Source organism: Paramisgurnus dabryanus, chromosome 15 (assembly GCF_030506205.2).
Source record: "Paramisgurnus dabryanus chromosome 15, PD_genome_1.1, whole genome shotgun sequence".
NCBI classification, from domain to species: Eukaryota; Metazoa; Chordata; class Actinopteri; order Cypriniformes; family Cobitidae; genus Paramisgurnus; species Paramisgurnus dabryanus.
The window spans coordinates 30422565-30442466 of record NC_133351.1 but is presented as its reverse complement, the minus strand read 5'-3'; the positions used below and the strand labels follow the sequence as shown (position 1 = coordinate 30442466).

Sequence of the window (19902 nt, the reverse complement as noted above, 5' to 3'; positions counted from 1 at the left end):
AATTCCCACCATGCAACGCAAAAACCAAGGAACATCGATACTTCCAATAAGCTTCCGATTCGACTTCATGTGGTGCCACAAGAACCGAAAGTCGAATGGTATCAAGGTAGCACAAGAGCGATTTGAGAAATCATACAGAGAAGTCTAATTTCGACTCGCTCTTGCTGTACTTTGACGGCATCCACCTGATAGTTCTTTTGGCACCGCATATTCCCAATCACATGACTTTGTCTGAAGCTCTCCAACTAAAATTGTGTGACCCAACGTAATAGTTGACAGACACAATAATTTATTAAATATTACTGTTTCTGGCCCACAAAATGTAGTTTTTAGATTAGTTTAGGTGTGAATATATATGTATGTATTACATCGGAGATGTAATGTCCAGGCTCTTATTTGTTATTATTGTTTAAGTTAAAATTGTTTAAGTAAAAGGGTAATTCTATAACTTATATATTTATATACTAAATATATTTTAATTTACCCTTTTTTTGCTATTAGTCTTTTTTACTGGACTTTATTTTGTACTACATGAAACTGAATATTTAAGTGTAAGTCAGAGAGAGATTTCTGCATGTTGCCTTAGTGGTGACGTCTTATAACGTGTTTTAATAGTAATGTCATCGTAAATATATCATCAGGTGTCCCAATGTATAGCCAGCAGTGAGGGGAGTAACGCGTTACAAAGTTACTTTTAGCGACACAATAATTCATTAAACTTCATCATGGATGACAGTGCTATAGAATGAACATAAAAAAATCTAAACGGGACAACAGACCTTTGTTTAAAAATTGTGTTTGAGTCATAAGTCCATCCGGTCTCATGTTTGTAAATTATGTTTGCCAAGCAATCCCAGTATGACATCAACTTGCATTTGTAGTCCACAAAAGTAATACATCTGAGAAATGTTTATATATTCTCTAATGTTTACATCGGCTTTGGAAGAGAACGATCCGCGATTGTTGCTTTTCAGTAAAATATGCACCCTGCGCTGTACAACCTTTGTTGTGTTAAAAAATTCATAGTATGTGTGAGTGCCTTTTAGTTTCAGTTTTGGTTTCACTCGCTCTGTGTCCAACAAAACAATCCACGTAGTCCGTTTTCTGATTAAATATCTTCCTTTAATCTGGTTTATCTTTTGAATCAAACATAAAAAATATACAAATACGATCTTAAATCTTAAATATCACAGATGCGGTAATGAAACTGTGCAACTCCACTGTATTCCAAAGAGCGCACTACCTGCAAGCTTCACAGTCCCCAAATTCTTAAAGAGACGGTACACAATTTTAACACATCAAATATTTTCAATGTAAACATAGAGAATATTTGTCTAAATGGTCTAAATGATATACATAAATAAAGTAAGCTTACATATTAAGATCATTTCTAACAAAAATATTCAAAGACTGAATTTAAAGCAAAATAGGCTCCTACAGTATGTGATATATTATAGTCTTACATGTAAAATAGCCCATCCATATAAGAGACTTTACTAAAATAATGCAGTAACATTTAAAAAGCAGACATAAAAGTAACTTAAAAGTTACATTACCTAGTAACTAATTATGTTTGATATACAGTAACTGGTAGAGTAATTCAATTACTTTTAAAAGAAGTTACTAATAACTGTTACTAATAACTAATTTTCAGTAACTTGCCCAACACTGATAGCCAGTGTCCTTACCCTTGCGAAAAATAACCATGGTTTCATTGTGGTAAAAGTGTAGTAACCATGGTTATTTTGTGGTTACCATGGTTTTACTCCAATAAGCATGTTTTTTTTTAATGTAGTAAAACCATGGTTAATTTTTGTAAGGGCAGTGACCAAGCCTGTGTACACAATATACTGATATACGAGCTAGGGAGCTAGGTAACTGATTGAGACACACGCACTTTCCCTCAGAGCGTCTTGTCCTGATGCATGTAAACATCATGTGCTCGGAAAATTCAAGATGAGAGCAAACAATAACACTGCCTCATGCTTCCTCGATTCCTGCCTGCATTATTAACCTGTTACCGAAGATCCATACTTTCCCTGTTTGCACAGTTGGCCCCACGTAGAGCATAAGCCACCAGGGAAACGCTTTCCAGGAAATTGCACGCTGCCTTTTATTGACAGCTGCTACAGAAAGTGTCCAATACCTGAATATTGCTGCCACCACCGGCAATTGATTCAGCGGTTGGTCTTGGAAAGAACAAAAATGGCATTTGATGGAGTGGTTGAAACAGATTTCTCTTTTTTTCTCAAGTTTTGCAAAACGAAATGGTTGAGAAATAAGCAATTTAAGATGGTTTTCACTTGCTAATCTACTGCCAGCCATTTGTTATTGCTGATTAAATCCCAACAGGGTGATCAGGACTTGTCAGGTCTTGTATGACCCTGAAGGGTTTTATTTGCAATAACATCCGGTTGTATGTACATTATCCTGCTTATTTCATGGCTACTTGCCACAGAAGTAAATATATGGAAATACAGGAAATTTTGATTAAATATATTTTATTTGCTCATTTGTAAGATTTTTTTTTTTTTTTAAGAAATGCAAGCCTTCAGCAAGGAAAACCCATTTCCAAGTGGCTTTTAGCCAAGATGCATTAAAATACAAACATGCATGACGAAAGTTTATTTGCTTGCGTGCTTAATAATGTAATTCAAATCTCACATATGTTATAACTTAATGCATTAGTTCAGATGCAATTGCATATGACGGTTTTTTTTTAGTAAATAATCATGTGACATTGTAAATACTCCGATTAGTGACTTTTTACATGACCAAAATGTGTCATATAGCAACTCTCACTGAAAATGAATTGACTTGATGCTATTGAGCTAGATGTTACTGTCATCCACTTTGAGAAAAAAAAGGTACAAAAGTTGTCACTGGGACACATTACACACCAATACAACTTTAAAAATGTGCATTTTGGTACAAATATGTACTTTTGAGGTACCAATATGCACTTTTAGTTACAAAAGTGTACTTTTTGAATAGGTACCACCCCAACTTTTGTACCTTCATGTACCTTTATTTCTGAGAGTGTGCAAGTCTGTTAGCTCTTGTCGGACTGGGCAGAGATGCAGCAAGGCAGTTGTTTTCAGTCTTTGACCCAGATATTGATTCTTTAGCGTCTGCACCTGTTCATGTAGGTGTATGGGTGTGTAAAACCGAACCTTTGTGAGCATCCGAGGACACCCGCTATTGATCAGAACTTCAAAGGTCCTCTACTTTTAATTGGAGGGACATATATCGGATGTAGAGATTAGTCGCTGCCAGGCAGAAATGTAACGCAAATCGATGGTTGCTAAGTTTTGCCTGATACCAATATTTTATTGGATTGCCATATGGTCCTATTAATTGGCTGGTAAAAATGGAATAGATGGATTAGAGACATGGATCTTTTAAGGTGGAGAGCCTCTCATGTGTAAGGAATCCCTGGCCTCAGTGCGAGGTGGCGCACAGAACTGCATCTTTATTTGCCGAGGGCTGCCTTTGGCACGTGCCGGAGCTTCGTGACTCAATTCGCCTCAGTCTGCTTCCACGAGAGGAGAGAGCAAGGGAAGGAGGGGCTTCTCTTAAAACCCAGAGGGGTCCACTGACAGACGTCCACCCACATATCCGCATCCGCTCTCAACCACACATAAAACAGGCAAACCCGGCGCTTGAGGGCGACTGTCAGCTGCAATTACATGCAAGTTTCCAGCTGTGTACACAAACCCAAAGCAATACACTCAAACATATTAAGGTGCACAGAAATCAATGCAAAACATTTTGTGCATAAATTCAATAGGAGACATGGATATTAAAGTGTAATTTGGGCATATGGTGGATCTTACAAACACCTCAGGTTTCACTTGCAGCTACTTGCCGGTTTACTGCATTAGCCGCATATGCATGCACGTGATGGCAGGCGTGTGAAATGACAGCTCCTCACTAATAAAGAAATCATAGCGCTGCATTATTAACCCACTGTACGGCATTTCATTTCCAGTGTTCAGTCCTTTCTCTGATTCATCTTAGTTCGGGCATGAAGAAAACTGTTTCTAAGCAACATGGAGTCAGCAGCAGCTTTATCTTTTTTAGACTGCATGTTCTGGCGTGAGTTTACTTACACTGGATAATTGGTAGAGCATGGCGATACCAATGTACCAATGCCAGGGTCATGGGTTTGATATTTAGGGAATAAGTATTAAAATAAATTTGATTTAAAACATACTGAGCTTTCTTTATGTGTGCTATCTATAAGGGCAGCTGCCAGCTATAAGAATTTCGATTTGGAGAGCTTTACATTAGCAACATTTTATACGTTTATTAAGTGTCTTTACACAGCACATGTTAGACTCAACTAACTACTAATTTTTTTATTGTTTTTATTTCATTTTCACTATAAATCAGTACATACAAATGAAGTCAGCATTGCAAATAAAAACTAAGATGCATGTTTTATATTCTTTTTCGGAAAGCCAGTGGCGCCAATCTCTCTATGATCTGCTTCCGTGTTTGAATTGAGGGGGTGTTGGGGTGGTCCCGGATTTCCTATAAGCATTGAGGGACACCATGTAAACCAAAAAAATATAAATTAGGGAGTCTCCTGTTATTTTATTTTATTAAAATACTACATAAATTTAAAATTCTCATGCTGTGCTGCCACAAACGATACTGTTTATTATTTTTCCCAGTTTGTAATAAACGAATCCAAAAGATTAAATTAGTAAACAAAATAAATGTAAACTCTTTTTTTATTATTCAATGCTTTGAAAGAAGATACAAAAAGGCATTTATAACTATGAGAATTACAAAACAAGACACACAAAGTTTAAATTGACATTCATCTTCTGTACAAATTAAGTAAAAAAAATGAATAAATACATAAATAAAATTAAAAAAAAAACCCCACATAAAAATAAACAGCGTAGTAGGGGGATTTCACATTCCTAATTCAAAATCCTGTATTAAGGTACATAAATATCTTGCTTTGGGACTTTTCATACTTTTTAATGTCTTCAAATATATTGCGAATTCCTTTTTAAACACTACAAAACGTGGAGGAGTTTTACAAAATGTACATTTGTGAATGTAAAATTGTACCAACAACAACAAATTATTTACAACATATGATATCTTTCTATTCTCAATTAACAAAAATGTAAACTCTTAAGTGCTGTTTTCTGGAGGAATTAGATTAAGGATTGGTTTAAAAGATTCTTCTTAAACTATTATTTTACAGTAATTTGAGGGGTAAAAATTATTAGGGGTTGTGTTAAGAGTATTTTGGGGTTTATTTGATTAAAACATTGATCCAGGACCAATAAAACTTTTTCCCACATCCAGAGGCGCACCTTGTCAACAGGCAAGGCAGGCAACTGCTTGGAGCCCCGAGCCACTAGAGGGCCCCCGAGTTTGTTTCTCGGATGGCCAGCTACACCCGGTAGATGAACAACATGACTGCATATCAAAATTCCGATTGGATGGAATGTTGATTGACATTGGCTTAGCCCAGTCAAAATCCAACCCAGGTGGATAACTTGCCAGTTTTGAAAATGAACGTAGCGAATGGGTGACGTTGTATCGTTCAGTCGTGATGTCGGAGTTGATCCGTATGGATCACAACCCACGGTTTGGCTCGCATGTGATTGCAAATGATAATACTCAAGTGATTTAAAACAATTTAACCGCATATAAAAGGCGCTAAAGTGAGCAGCCCTCTGTACCCACATGTGGTTTAATGTGCCCGGTCCAGCTCCAGTCAGGCACGTGCCCAAGTGTAAATCTTCTGGTGTAAATCTCAAGTTTAAATTTTAACAGTTAACTAGTGCAATCCTTTACAAAGACAATCGCGGCAAAAACGGATCTATATGCAATGTAGTTACCCAATTTACGATTGTAAAAGCGAAGCAGTCGCAATGACGCGTGCACGCACGTATTCATGTCCGCGCGCGTCTTTGCGTTCATTCGCGCACAACCGCATTCAAAAGACGCCACGCGAGTGAGTTAGCTTATGAAAACATGACGAGACTAAAGGAAGTTTCTAAATAACAATGCTAATCTTATTTTGACTCGATCATTATTGGCTTCTGTAGAAATACATCAGAAATGTTTTGTGCAAAGCAGGGAAAGGGAAGAAGAAATGAGAGATGATGGGTTTAAGGGAGGTAAGACAAACTACATCCTCACCCTGTCAGGTCTCAAACATTATCAAACAAATCTCAGGAAAACCTCTTGTCAAGTCTATAGAATTGCATTGTTGCTGAGAAAATCAACAGATGTATGTGTTATACTGTTCTGTATTTTCAGATATGAAATTAATATTAAGTTTACTAATATTTAACTCTAGGACACTAACTTACATAACAGTTAGCAGTAACTATGACTGAGATTATTTAGTACAGTAGCAGTCATAAAATGAATGGTTTCTTAAAATATTCTTGTAAAAATATTCTTGTAAAAATAAGTCATTAATCATTGCTATCATTGTATAATGTAGAAAATATTTCTCTGCTGTCATTATTTCCAAACATGTTATGCCATTTATGCATCCAAACATGTTAATAATGTTAGGCATGATGAGGATTACATTATTATGTATCTTTCGCAGTAACTATTGCACTGTAGAATAGTGGCAAAGGACATTGTATAGAAGTATTGCACACTTCTTGTACACAGGGAATTTTCTGCTTGGGGCCCCCATAGACCCTAGAATCGCCTCTGCCCACATCTTACTTCGTGAAATCATGGTGACCCTACAGTATAATGAGGGGGGCTTAACCAGTGGTGTGGGGCTTAGCTAGGGGACCCTCATAATCTTTGAAATTAATTCAAACACTGATCTGCATCAACCTAAAACTTTAACTATACATAACGTTTTAAAGTCATAAATCATTAAAGTCTCCCTGTAGTCAATCAATTTATCAGTTACAACTCATCTTTGAGTATCATAATAGCATATATAAGAGTTTTGCCTGTCATGACAAATTCGTCATGCTTTTAAACAGCATGAATTTAACTCTACACCCTTGCCTCGTTAAGTGTATACTCGCATCTATGAAAATGCGAATCGGTCCTCGCATATACTCAGTTGCACACCTCAGACCATAGATATGTTTAGATATAGATATGTACTGTTTTTGAATCCATTCAGCCAATGTCTGGGTCTTGCGGTACCACTTTTAGCATAGCTTAGCACAATTCATTGAATCTGATTAGACCATTAGCATCGCGCTAAAAAATAACTAAAGAGTTTCAATATTTTTATTTTAAACTTGACTCTTCTGTAGTTACATCGTGTACTAAGACCAATAGAAAATTAAAAGTTGTGATTTTTTTAGGCAGATATGTCTAGGAACTATACTCTCATTCTGGCGTAATAATCTAGGACTTTACTTCCGTACCATGGCTGCTGGAGGTGCAATGATATTAAGCAGTGCCCAAAAAAAGTCCTCTGCTATTGAAAGTAACCAAGGGGACTATTTTCGGGTGCTGCGTGATATCACTACGCCTGTAAAAATCAAACGTTTCACTCTAGGGGAGCTGGAAAATGAGGCTCTTTTCAAAACAAAGTTCTTACTAAAAATAATGTTTTTATTTGCATGTATTTACTTATGTCACTCCCAACGATTGCTTTTGTTGAAATTCAACAGACACTTATGGAAGGTTTTTTTGGTCTTTTTTAAATTAATTAATTAAATTATAAAATAATTAATTAAATTATAAAATAAAAAATAAAATCGCAAAATATGTCCCAAATTTGAAAATTAAATGCTAAAATAAAAATTAAAACATTATATTAAATTATTTCATTTTCATTTTTAATGTGATGAAGCATCATTCCGGCCAAATTAAAAAAGAAAATTAAATTGATGATTTGACATTTCATTTTCAATATAATCTTGAGTCAAGACTGACAATATTAAAATAAAAAGTCAAGCTTGAAAAGGAATCTGTAAAAACATTTTTAAAAGGGTTTTTATTCATACCCAAGCAATAATTGGGACAAAATTAAAATGTAAAGTTCAGTTTTAATTTTATGTTCTCTTTAAATTATTTGTTTTCATTTTCTTTTTCGTTTTCATTTTCAACTTGTATGCAAATTTAATGTTAATCAGTGGGTGGCGTTTATTTACTTGCTCAAAAAAGGGGATTGGCTAACGCTGCGTTGCCAACTCAGCGACTGTGTTGCTAAAATAGGGACTTTATTGCTACATCTAGCGACTTTTAGGCCCATTTAGACAAACTTAGCGAATGTTTGGATGAATCTTAGCTTCACATCTGTACAGATAGGGTACTGTGTCGCTTGTACTGGCCAACGAGTGCCGGGTGGCGCTGTCTCGGTGAAATGTGCGTCTGGTGTCTCTGTGCATGGAGCTGGGCAGACAGTGTAGGAGCTGACGCGTGGATGAGATTCGCGTTCATTGTTTACATTTGAAAGGAGGAACAAACAATAAAAAGTGGCTGGTCCGCTGTTATATATGTACGTATTTTCACACATCTGATCCGGTGAGGCGTCAGCCATTCTCATCAAATGCATACACATAGCACAGTGTGATTATCGTGCAATACATAATTATGCCAAAATCCGTTAAGGACTGGAGTATCATATGCTCGCAAAATTGGCGTATATATAGCACTATAATCACACTGCGTGTTATTTGTATGCATTTCATGAAAATGGACATGAGTGACCAGTCACTTACTTTTGCAGCGGGCACACTGGCAGAGCAGACCTTCAGCCTTTGTGGTATTTGTAAGTGGTCCTCATTTGTAACGCTGATTTGTGAGTAGGGCTGTGACCGTACGGGATTTTATTTTACCGTGGTGAAAAAGCAACAGAATCACGCGGTTAGACTGTTAGCACAACAACCCACCCCATATTATTAAAACAACAAATTATATTAGCAATAACAATGTGAAATAATATGTATTTCTATATGTTAACTTCTGTTTTTTATATCTTTTGAATATACAATGATTTATAGACCTTTTATGTCATCGTTTATAACCCATTTTATACAATACATTTCATAGAATAACAACCTGAAAACCTGCAGAAAGAACATGCAGAGTTTAAGATTGTTTCTGATGAGTTGTGTAAAACCTGATTCCTATTTCTTTAGACATTCATTTTCGGTAAACTCTCCGTGAATAGAAACACACTTCTCCAAACATGTTGAAACTCTTAATAATTTATTGTACAAAAAATGGGTTACAAACAATGACAAAAACTGTTCCATAATTGATATTAAACTCAAAAGATATAGAAAATAAATATTATTTAATGTTATTATTGTTATTATGTTTAATTAGATTTTCTCAAAGTGGATACAAAACGAAATCGACAATTGCATCATTACGTAAATAACTGCGCAAAACTTATGGATACTCCAATCATTGCTTTCAGAAATTCGCTTACAGTAGCTCCAGATATAAGCACAGCATTCAACCAAATAACGAGTTGTGCTGTCAGTATACGCGCTCCTGCCTTCATAACGATAGTTGTCATGTTTGCCCATTATAGTTTTAAATTATTATTATGCTGTCATTATCATCACCAGCACAGTGCTTCTCCTTGAATGAGAAAGCTTAATATGCGCGTGGCTCGGACTCCTTGCACATGAACTTTCATGGGCATGGCTCTGACATTTTCTTGCAGAGATGTTGTTATTCGCGCAGGGGTTTAAAACCAGGGAGTGAGTTGGTACAGTTCAAGAAATCAGAGCACTTGGGCATGACGCGCTTTATAAGGTTGCGGCCGTGACATCACCGCAGCTGGCATCTTATTACAGCAGTGATGCAGTATTACTGTGATATCGTCACAGCCCTTATGTGCGTAGCTCGTCTTCCACGCTTCAGCTATGGTCAGAAGAACTGTATGTTGTGTCCAGTGCAGTGTACACAGAAGACTCCGAGAGACTCGCATTTCACAGAGGACGCAAGTTCTGATACTTGTACAGACAACACGTAGGCTAAATAAACAGATAATGTTCATTTAAAAGTAAGTGACTGTGTATCAGCTCGTTAAACTGACGCCTCACCGGACCAGATGTGTGAAAATACGCACATATATAACAGCGGACCAGCCACTTTTTATTGTTTGTTCCTCCTTTGAAATGTAAACAATGTACGCGAATCCCATCCACGCGTCAGCTCCTACACTGCCCAGCTCCATGCACAGAGACACCAGACGCACATTTCACCGGGACAGCGCCACCCGGCACTCGTGGGCCAGTACAAGCGTACAGTAGCCTATCTGTACAGATGTGAAGCTAACATTCATCCAAACATTCGCTAAGTTTGTCTAAATGGGCCTAAAAGTCGCTAGATGTAGCAATAAAGTCGCTATTTTAGCAACACAGTCGCTGAGTTGGCAACGCTGCTTCAGCCAATCCCCTTTTTTTTAAGCAAGTAAACGCCACCCATTGATTAACATTGAATTTGCATACAAGTTGAAAATGAAAATGAAAACGAAAAAGAAAATGAAAACAAATAATTTAAACAGAACATAAAATTAAAACTGAACTTTACATTTTAATTTTGTCCCTATTATTGCTTGGGCATGAATAAAAAGCCTTTAAAAATTTTTATTTACAGATTCCTTTTCAAGCTTGCCTTTTTATTTTAATATTGTCAGTCTTGACTCAAGATTATATTGAAAATGAAATGTCAAATCATCAATTTAATTTTATTTTTTAATTTGGCCGGAATGATGCTTCATCACGTTAAAAATGAAAATGAAATAATGTTTTAATTTTTATTTTAGCATTTAATTTTCAAATTTGGGACATATTTTGCAATTTTATTTTTATTTTATAATTTAATTAATTATTTTATAATTTAATTAATTAATTTAAAAAAGACCAAAAAAACATTCCATAGACACTGGACTGAAATTATGAACATTGCTTGTCTTCAAACATATTAAAGGGATATTTCGGCCAAAAACGATATTAAACCCATGATTTACTCACCCCCAAGCTGTCCGAGTTGCATATGTCCATCGTTTTTCAGACAAACACATTTTCGGATATTTTAGAAAATATTTTAGATCTTTCAGTTGAATAAATGTAACGTTACGGGGTCCAGCCATAGTCCACGACCTTCAAGTCCAAAAAAAGTGCGTCCATCCTTCACAAAATAAATCCAAACGGCTCCAGGATGATAAACAAAAGTCTTCTGAGGGTAATCCGCACGGTGTTGTTGTAGAAATATCCATATTTAAAATTTTATTTACGTAATTAACTACCTTCCGGTAGCGCCGCCATCTTAGACTCAGGAGAGAGTATTAGCGTAGTGTACGCACTTTTCTTAGTGCCGTATGACAAATTCGGAGGGCGGGGGGACAGAGCAGCAGCAGAGAAACCTCCATACGCTGCGTAAGCTCTCATCCTGAATGCGGACGTGACTAAGATGGCGGCGCTACCGGAAGGTATTTATTTTCGTTATTAAAGTTTTAAATATGGATATTTCTACAACAACACCGCACGGATTACCCTCAGAAGACCTTTGTTTATCATCCTGGAGCCGTTTGGATTTCTTTTGTGAAGGATGGACGCACGTTTTTTGGACTTTAAGGTCGTGGACTATGGCTGGACCCCGTAACATTACATTTAATCAACAGAAAGATCTTAAATATTTTCTAAAATATCCGAAAATGTGTTTGTCTGAAAAACGATGGACATATGCAACTCGGACAGCTTGGGGGTGAGTAAATCATGGGTTTAATATCATTTTTGGCCGAACTATCCCTTTAAAAACACCATACAGCCCTATAAACGACAATAAAAAACTTGATTTTCAAAGGGGAACTTTGAGTTCATTAAAATCATGTCACAAACCATTTGCATATTGGGTGGGGCATAATCAATGTGAAATCACATTGATAGGGGATCCCCAGCAGCCTGTTTTGTGTAACTGTTGCGGTTTAAAGGAGATTACACAAAGAAGAACAGATTGATTTGTATAATTACAGGATGTTTCTGCACACACACTGGTGACTCATTTTCAGACAGAAAAACATTTAAAAGTGCATTTTTTAGGTTAGGGGGCCTTTAAATGCACTGTAAAGTACTTTGGATGAAAGCATTCACAGAAATGTATAATGTATATTAGAGCTAAATTGTTTATTATTCTGTTTCTGTGACAGGTTTCTGGAAAGCCACATGTCCTCCGTCTTGCGCTAGTCCACTTCTTGTGTTCGTCAATTCTAAAAGTGGAGATAACCAAGGGGTGAAATTCCTCCGTCGCTTCAAACAGCTGCTCAATCCGGCTCAGGTCTTTGACTTGGTCAATGGTGGACCTCATTTAGGGTAAGGCCAAGATGTTAAAGGACGCAAGATGTTTTGCTTGTTTAGTTTTTACCTCCTGAAGCAAAATGGTTAGTTGACGGATGATATGTCTGTGGAGGGCTTCACTGTAACAGCCAAACAAATGATTTTTTGTAAGTTGTTCAATTATTTGAATGAATATTTGATGAGCATTTGACATTTTTGTCAGTTTCTTCTTTTTCTATTTAAGTCTTCGGTTGTTCCAGAAGTTCGATAACTTTCGAATCCTGGTGTGTGGTGGAGATGGAAGCGTTGGCTGGGTCCTGTCTGAAATTGATAAACTAAACCTTCACAAGCAGGTGACTGAAAATCGCAAATCTATACTTTGCGTTAACTGTGCAATGCAACAAATGTCCAACAACAGTTTAGTCCACACTTCATTCTCCATATCAAAGACATATGATGTTCAGTATGCAAATGTAAGAAGCAATAAGATTTCACAATAGGTGGGCAAGACACAGCGGAATAGTAGTCAAGTGACCAACAAAATGGCCTAACTTACATGAAGGACAGGTGTTGCATGTGTCTAGCAACATCTTTCTGTAAAGCACGTAATCCGAACAAACTTTTTGTGTGGTTGACAGTGCCAGCTAGGCGTGCTGCCGCTGGGGACTGGGAACGACCTGGCGCGGGTGCTCGGCTGGGGACCATCATGTGACGATGACACTCAACTTCCTCAGATACTGGAGAAGCTAGAGCGAGCCAGCACTAAGATGTTGGACAGGTACAAATAACAAGCATATGAACATAGGCACATCCTGCATGTATTGTTTGTAATATCGGCTTCAGGTACATCTGGCTTCTGCTGTTCACAGGTGGAGCATAATGACATATGAGATTAAAATACCTCCCAAACACAGCTGCCCGGCCACACCTGAAGAGGCAGAAGATGGCCAGGTACCTGCACCACACTGGCAATGCATAATCTCTACTAGTCTGTCTACTTTCATATTTTTGGCCTCACTTTATATCAGGTCTCGTTTAACCACTATGTACTAACATAAGAAACTGCATACAATTAAAGTATTGTGTACATATGTTGTACTTACACATAAAGTGTCTACCTGTAAAAAACACTCTTGACCCATCCCTATCTCTAAACTTACCAGGAACAACACATATGTTAACATTTACTCTATCCCCGCCATTGTCGAGTTATCTTGTCAATTAAGAGAACACATATCCCTGTCAATGACGCTTCCCTGGTGAGTTTTTATGGTAATCTGTATTTACGCTATTATCCAGTAGATGGTGCTACATTTTATAAAAAACTGAAGCAAAAACAAATCCAACAACATTTTAAACTCTGTGTTTTGATCCTCGTTCTGAATCTGATCTCTAACAAAAAAAAAAACGATACTTCCGGGTTTTCTAATTATTGGAAGATAATAGCGGTATTGTGGATTGACAGAAATACTCGGCTTTGGCAGGGAAAGAGTTAATAGGCTATAAAAAGAGAAAAAATGTAGATTTTTTTCTGGTTTTGTTTCAATTTCGACCAAAATCTACATTTATACTTTCTTTTGCCTGTAGCTCAAAATTAGACTGCACATTATGGGCCCTATTTTAACGATCTAAAAACGCAAGTGCGAAGCGCAAAGCGCAAGTGAGTTTGTGGGCGGATCTTGGGCGCTGTTGCTATTTTCCCGCCGTGAGAAATAACTCTTGCGCCAGGCGCAAATCAATAAGGGGTTGGTCTGAAGTAGGTTCATTATTCATAGGTGTGGTTTGGGCGTAACGTCAAATAAACCAATCAGAACGCTATCCAACATTCCCTTTAAACGCAAGGGCGCAAGTTCCATGGCGGGTTGCTATTATTATGACGCATTTACCAGGCGCACACCAGGAGCGGTTCACAGACCCACGTTCTTGTAAGAGCAGTCAAAGACAGAGACGTTGTTTTGTATGGGGATAGGAGAAACCCGCCCAAATCAGCGTAGGTTAAACAGGCGTGAGAGGAATTTATAAAATGTTATATCTCAACTAATTATTTATCATATTAAGCTTCAGATTTTATTATCTGACGACTAATATTACTTAAAAAATAATAAAATGATGGCGCTGCTTGACATGTGCTTTTAACTCTTTTCCCGTCAGCGTTTAAAAAAAAAGTTGCGGCAGCATTTTTTATGATTTTCACAAAAGTTAAATGCCTTCCAGAAATGTTTTTTTTAAATATATAGTATTTACTGTGTCAAATGAAAGAACAGACACATTGCTTACAAACAAAAAAATTGTATCATCCTATCTCAAATATGGGTACGTTTCTTCAAAAATACAACATTTTGAACAAAAAGCTGAGATATTTGAATTTTTTAAAGGACTTTGGTTAACGATCAGATTCAGAGCTTGTTGTTTATACACAGAGTTTTTACTGTTTTTGAATCAGTGGATGCTTCAGTATTTTATAAGTTGTATAAGAGTGCCACCTAGTGGATAATATTGAAATATGGATTGCCGTAAAAACTCATCATTTGCAGGGAAGCGTTTTCTCTTAATTGACGAGATGACTCATCAATGGCGGGGAAAGAGTTAACTGTCCAGCATTTTCAATTATTACACAAAGGGCCCTATTTTAACGATCTGAAATGCAAGTGCGAAGCGCAACGCGCAAGTGAGTTTGTGGGCGGATCTTGGGCGCTGTTGCTATTTTCCCGGCGTGAGAAATAACTCTTGCGCCAGGCGCAAATCAATAAGGGGTTGGTCTGAAGTAGGTTCATTATTCATAGGTGTGGTTTGGGCGTAACGTCAAATAAACCAATCAGAACGCTATCCAACATTCCCTTTAAACGCAAGGGCGCAAGTTCCATGGCGGGTTGCTATTATTATGACGGATTTACCAGGCGCACGCCAGGAGCGGTTCACAGCCGAGGAGACCGACGTCCTTGTACGGGGGAATCCCAAGCTTGCCAGCATAAATCGGGCACCCCGTGTAACAGGAGGTGGATCTGCCTCAGGACCTGACGCCAGCAGAGGACATCGCTGCATCCACCCTCACCGCTGAAAGGGTTTGGGGGCTTTGAAATCGGACCCAAGAAACGCAAGGTCCAACCCCAAAGTAGACTAACAAATCATATACATTAAGGTATCTTATGAAAACATTTTAATAATTATTTACATAAAATAAACGTAATACAGCCACACAACAAACTTATGAAAATATTTTTATCGTTATTTGCATGAGAATTTTTTAACGCAGCCACACAATAAATAAAAACTATCACCACAATGCTCACCACTATGATTCCCCTTATCTCGTGTATTAATATTTTTTAGTGTAACAATTTATGATTTGCAAAAATAACTGTTGCATCTGTGTAGATTAGATGCAAAGTGTGCGCGTTGTGCAAGCTATACATTATGGTCAAGCATGCGCCCTTAAAATAGCATAATGAACAACGCGCAACTCGCCACTGACTTTAAACTTTTTTTTTCTGGTCAGTGGCGCAATTGTTTTTTGAAACGGCAAAATAGCATCAGGGATGGTTTGCGCCGGAACACGCCTCTTTTTTTGCGCTGAAACGCCCAGGGAGCGCAAGTTCATTCCCTAGTTTGCCGACGTGCGTCTGTGGAGGGAAAAACCCGCTGTGCGCCAGTGCAAAATACGAATGATACATGCATCACTGACAAAGTCAATTGCGCTGGGTGCAAGATAGGGCACAATGACTCATTTAGACAGCACAGGCCACATATATAAAATGTTGTTTCTTGCTGCTTGCACAAATGACATATAAGGTCATTTTTATAGGAGGACACGCTCTACATAAAATAATAGTAAAAAAGCCTTTGGTGTGGGAGACCTGGGTTCGAATCCACTGTGACACACCATTGTGTCCCTGAGCAAGACACTTAACCCCTAGTTGCTCCAGAGGCGTGCGACCTCTGACATATACATTATAGCAATTGTAAGTCGCTTTGGATAAAAGCGTCAGCTAAAAGAATAAGTAAGTAAGTAATACCATGAAAATATTGCATTTTATAAAATGTTATATCTCAACTAATTATTTATCATATTAAGCTTCAGATTTTATTATCTGATGACTAATATTACTTAAAAAATAATAAAATGATGGTGCTGCTTGACATGTGCTTTTAACTCTTTTCTCGTCAGCGTTTAAAAAAAAAGTTGCGGCAGCATTTTTTATGATTTTCACAAAAGTTAAATGCCTTACAGAAATGTTTTTTTTAATTATATAGGGCTCTATCCTACACCCGGCGCAATGCAGCGCATTGCGCGACGCAAGTGTCTTTCGCTAGTTTCCACCCTAATTTTCACGTTTAGCGCAGCGTTGTTTAAATAGCAAATGCATATGCGCCCCCTTTTGCGGCCATGGGCGTTCTGGTCTGAAAATGAGGTGTGTTCAGGCGCATTGTTGGCGCGTTGCTATTTTGAGGCAACTAAAATAGACTACGCCATTGACCAACAAAAACCTGGCGCAATGTGTTTTATGTTATTTAAAGAGCGCATTAGTAAAATGCGCCTATAAACGGGAGGACAATGCGGGTTTGCTTATCACAAAGTACATGAATGCGCAGCAGCACAAAAAATGCTTTTTAAATATGAAAGATTAAAGGATTGAATGTAAAAGATTATTATTGAGTCTCTTGGACATAAATGAGGACTAATTATGAGACGTTAGAAGGCACAAAGAGCTGCTTCACCTGCAGCCTGGTAAGTAAATAAATGCTTTGCTTTGAACAAATGCGTCTGTTTTTAAATGTGTTTTTTTTTTAATGCTACCTCACGGATTTATTGTATATGATGACTCTGTACCTGCGGATATGGTGAGATGAGAAAAATGTTTAAGTAATGCTTAAAAAAACTCTTTTCTAAAAAAAACGCTGTCCAAAGTGCTGAAACGTGAGGAGAGCCGTTTGTAAATTCTTTATCTCCTGTTTGTTACAAATAAAGTATTTTTAGAGTACAAACCTTATCTTAGATACTTGTAAATTATGTTTTGATGATATTGGATAGCCATACATTTAAAGCAATTACAAGCCTGCTTTTTACTTCCATGACTAAAAGAAAACGGGTTTTAAAGGTTTTAATAAAAAATAACAATTTCAATACAAGTGAAAAACAACACAATTATTTAACATAAATCTTAAACTGGGGATCTTCTACCTCCGCTTAGTTTTTCAGTTTACAAAGTCCGTCATCTAAATAGGGATTAGACATAGCCCAGCGCAACTGGCTTTTAAAGGGGATGAGAGCTGTGACTCTCATTGGTTTATTGCACGTTACGCCCAAAATACTCCCATTACAATAGGACCTACCTTTTTCGACCATGCGCTCGGCGCAAAAAACATTTTTCCCGTCGTTAAATTAGCAAAAGTGGATTCGGACACGCCCATTTAGACGTTGCGCTGTGCGCTTTAGACAATGCGCTAAGATCGTTATAATCGGGCCCAAAGTATTTACTGTGTCAAATGAAAGAACAGACACATTGCTTACAAACAAAAAAATTGTATCATCCTATCTCAAATATGGGTACGTTTCTTCAAAAATACAACATTTTGAACAAAAAGCTGAGATATTTGAATTTTTTTAAAGGACTTTGGTTAACGATCAGATTCAGAGCTTGTTGTTTATACACAGAGTTTTTACTGTTTTTTAATCAGTGGATGCTTCAGTATTTTATAAGTTGTATAAGAGTGCCACCTAGTGGATAATATTGAAATATGGATTGCCGTAAAAACTCATCATTTGCAGGGAAGCGTTTTCTCTTAATTGACGAGATGACTCATCAATGGCGGTGAAAGAGTTAACTGTGCAGCATTTTCAATTATTACACAATGTGTGCATTATTCTTTGAGATAAAACGTAATCTAAAAAAGTGTTTTCTTATTTAAGTACATAATATTTAAAGACACCTAATATAAAGTGGGACCCAATTATATTTAACAAATTTAATGTGAAATGTTTTTGCTTTAGCTTCAAATATCTGCTTATGAGGATTCAGTAGCTACTCATCTCACAAAGATCCTGAACTCAGATCAGCACTCAGTGGTCATTTCTTCATCCAAGTGAGTCTCAAACCAGATAGTCCTCAATTTCAAAAACCAGGAACATCAGAAAACAACAGCCACAGCTTTTATTTCTCCACTGTCCTGTCATGTCCTACAGGGTTTTGTGTGAGACGGTGAAAGAATTTGTTGCCAAAGTGGGAAAGTGTTATGAAAGAAGCAGTGAGAGCTCAGAAGAGACTGATGCATTGGCCCTTAAAGTGAGTCTGTGCTATTAAACTTCTTATAGCATTTGTGAAGACTGCTGTTCTCTATATTTTGATTTGATTTAAATGAATTATGGCTCTAGATACACATATCATTAAATTATTGTAGGACTGACTCTTTCAGTGTTTTTTTATCCACAGTGTGCAGTTTTGAATGAGAAGCTCGACTCGCTTCTGCAGACGCTGAATTTGGAGGCCCAGGTCCTGACCCCCTCAGCCCTCACCACGCCCCCTATCGTAGAGGAAGAGGTAGAGGAGCTGGAGGAAGAGGAAGATCTAAGTGAGGAGTCCATAACAGAGCTGAAGGAAAACGAGACGGAGAAGGGCACGGCCCATAAGCTCTTTAGACCCCGTGAGCAGCTTGTGCTGAGGGCCAACAGTCTGAAGAAAGCACTCAGACAGATCATCGAACAGGCTGAGAGAAGTACGATTCAAACGTGACCAACTACTATGTCTTCTTTATAGAAATAAATCCCCACTAGTCTATTCATTACAGCATTTACACAATGACCCCTACTGAAAAATACAGCTAATAGCAGCATAAGCTGGGGAGCTGGTTTTATCTGGTCTCCCAGCTTGGTTTTAGCTGGTATTGCTGATGTAGCAAGCTGGTCTAGCTGTGTTTTGGTGACACTTTAAGCTGATTTCAAATGGTAAAAATCAAATATTTAACTCTAGGGGAGCTGGAAAATGGAAAATTGGAGCTGGAAAACTTTCAAAAAAGTGGTGTCCCTTTATTTTTTTTACAATCAGTATATAGGATGACACAACTTTTTACTTTGAGAATTATGTTGTGACTAACTATGCAACCCTACCTCAAGGCATTTTGTGGTATAGTGATCTATTTGTGTTCTTGGACAAGGTTTTCCTCTTTTTTTTCTTTTTTCATTGTGCACAAATGTCTTTTTCATTTCACTCAGCACAATTTTTTTTTTTTAAATTGTGTCTCTAGCATGACTCTCTTTTTTTCAAAACTGTTGTTGTTTGGGGTTACATTTGGGGTTTGGGTTAGGATGTCTGAAATGTAACAGAAAGTTATTCTAGCCCCATCCCCATGCGACAATTTAAAAAAATTGAAATAATTTGAAAATGCATTAAAAATTTGACCAATACATAAAATGACACGAAAAAGTTGTGCTAGGAACACAAAAAACTATTTATAGAAATTTAAAGGTGACATAGAATGATTGAACGGAGTATTTATCCTTGTTCTGTGATGTGACATGTAGACAACATTTTTTTTTGTTTGGGTCTGTAATGCCTTAGAAGCTTCCTAAAAACCTCTCTCAGATAGCTCTATTAGGGTGGGGGATTTTAAACAAGTGGTTTTGCACCTATTTGGCTCCCCCTAC

General features: G+C 37.3%; 1 protein-coding gene across 9 annotated transcripts in view; it reads left to right on the top strand.

The window, feature by feature from the left end:
- The window catches only part of dgkh (diacylglycerol kinase, eta), a 151383-nt gene that overhangs the window by 87619 nt on the left and 43862 nt on the right, over positions 1-19902 (top strand). For 6 of the 9 annotated variants that reach the window (XM_065293029.2, XM_065293031.2, XM_065293027.2 and 3 more), the window contains 7 exons: positions 12137-12299; positions 12487-12616; positions 12902-13041; positions 13133-13214; positions 18253-18344; positions 18445-18544; positions 18692-18974. In XM_065293029.2, coding sequence (XP_065149101.1) covers positions 12137-12299; positions 12487-12616; positions 12902-13041; positions 13133-13214; positions 18253-18344; positions 18445-18544; positions 18692-18974 — 990 coding nt within the window. The remainder of the gene's footprint in view (positions 1-12136; positions 12300-12486; positions 12617-12901; positions 13042-13132; positions 13215-18252; positions 18345-18444; positions 18545-18691; positions 18975-19902) is intronic. The other 3 variants (XM_065293036.2, XM_065293028.2, XM_065293033.2) reach the window with 1 other exon arrangement.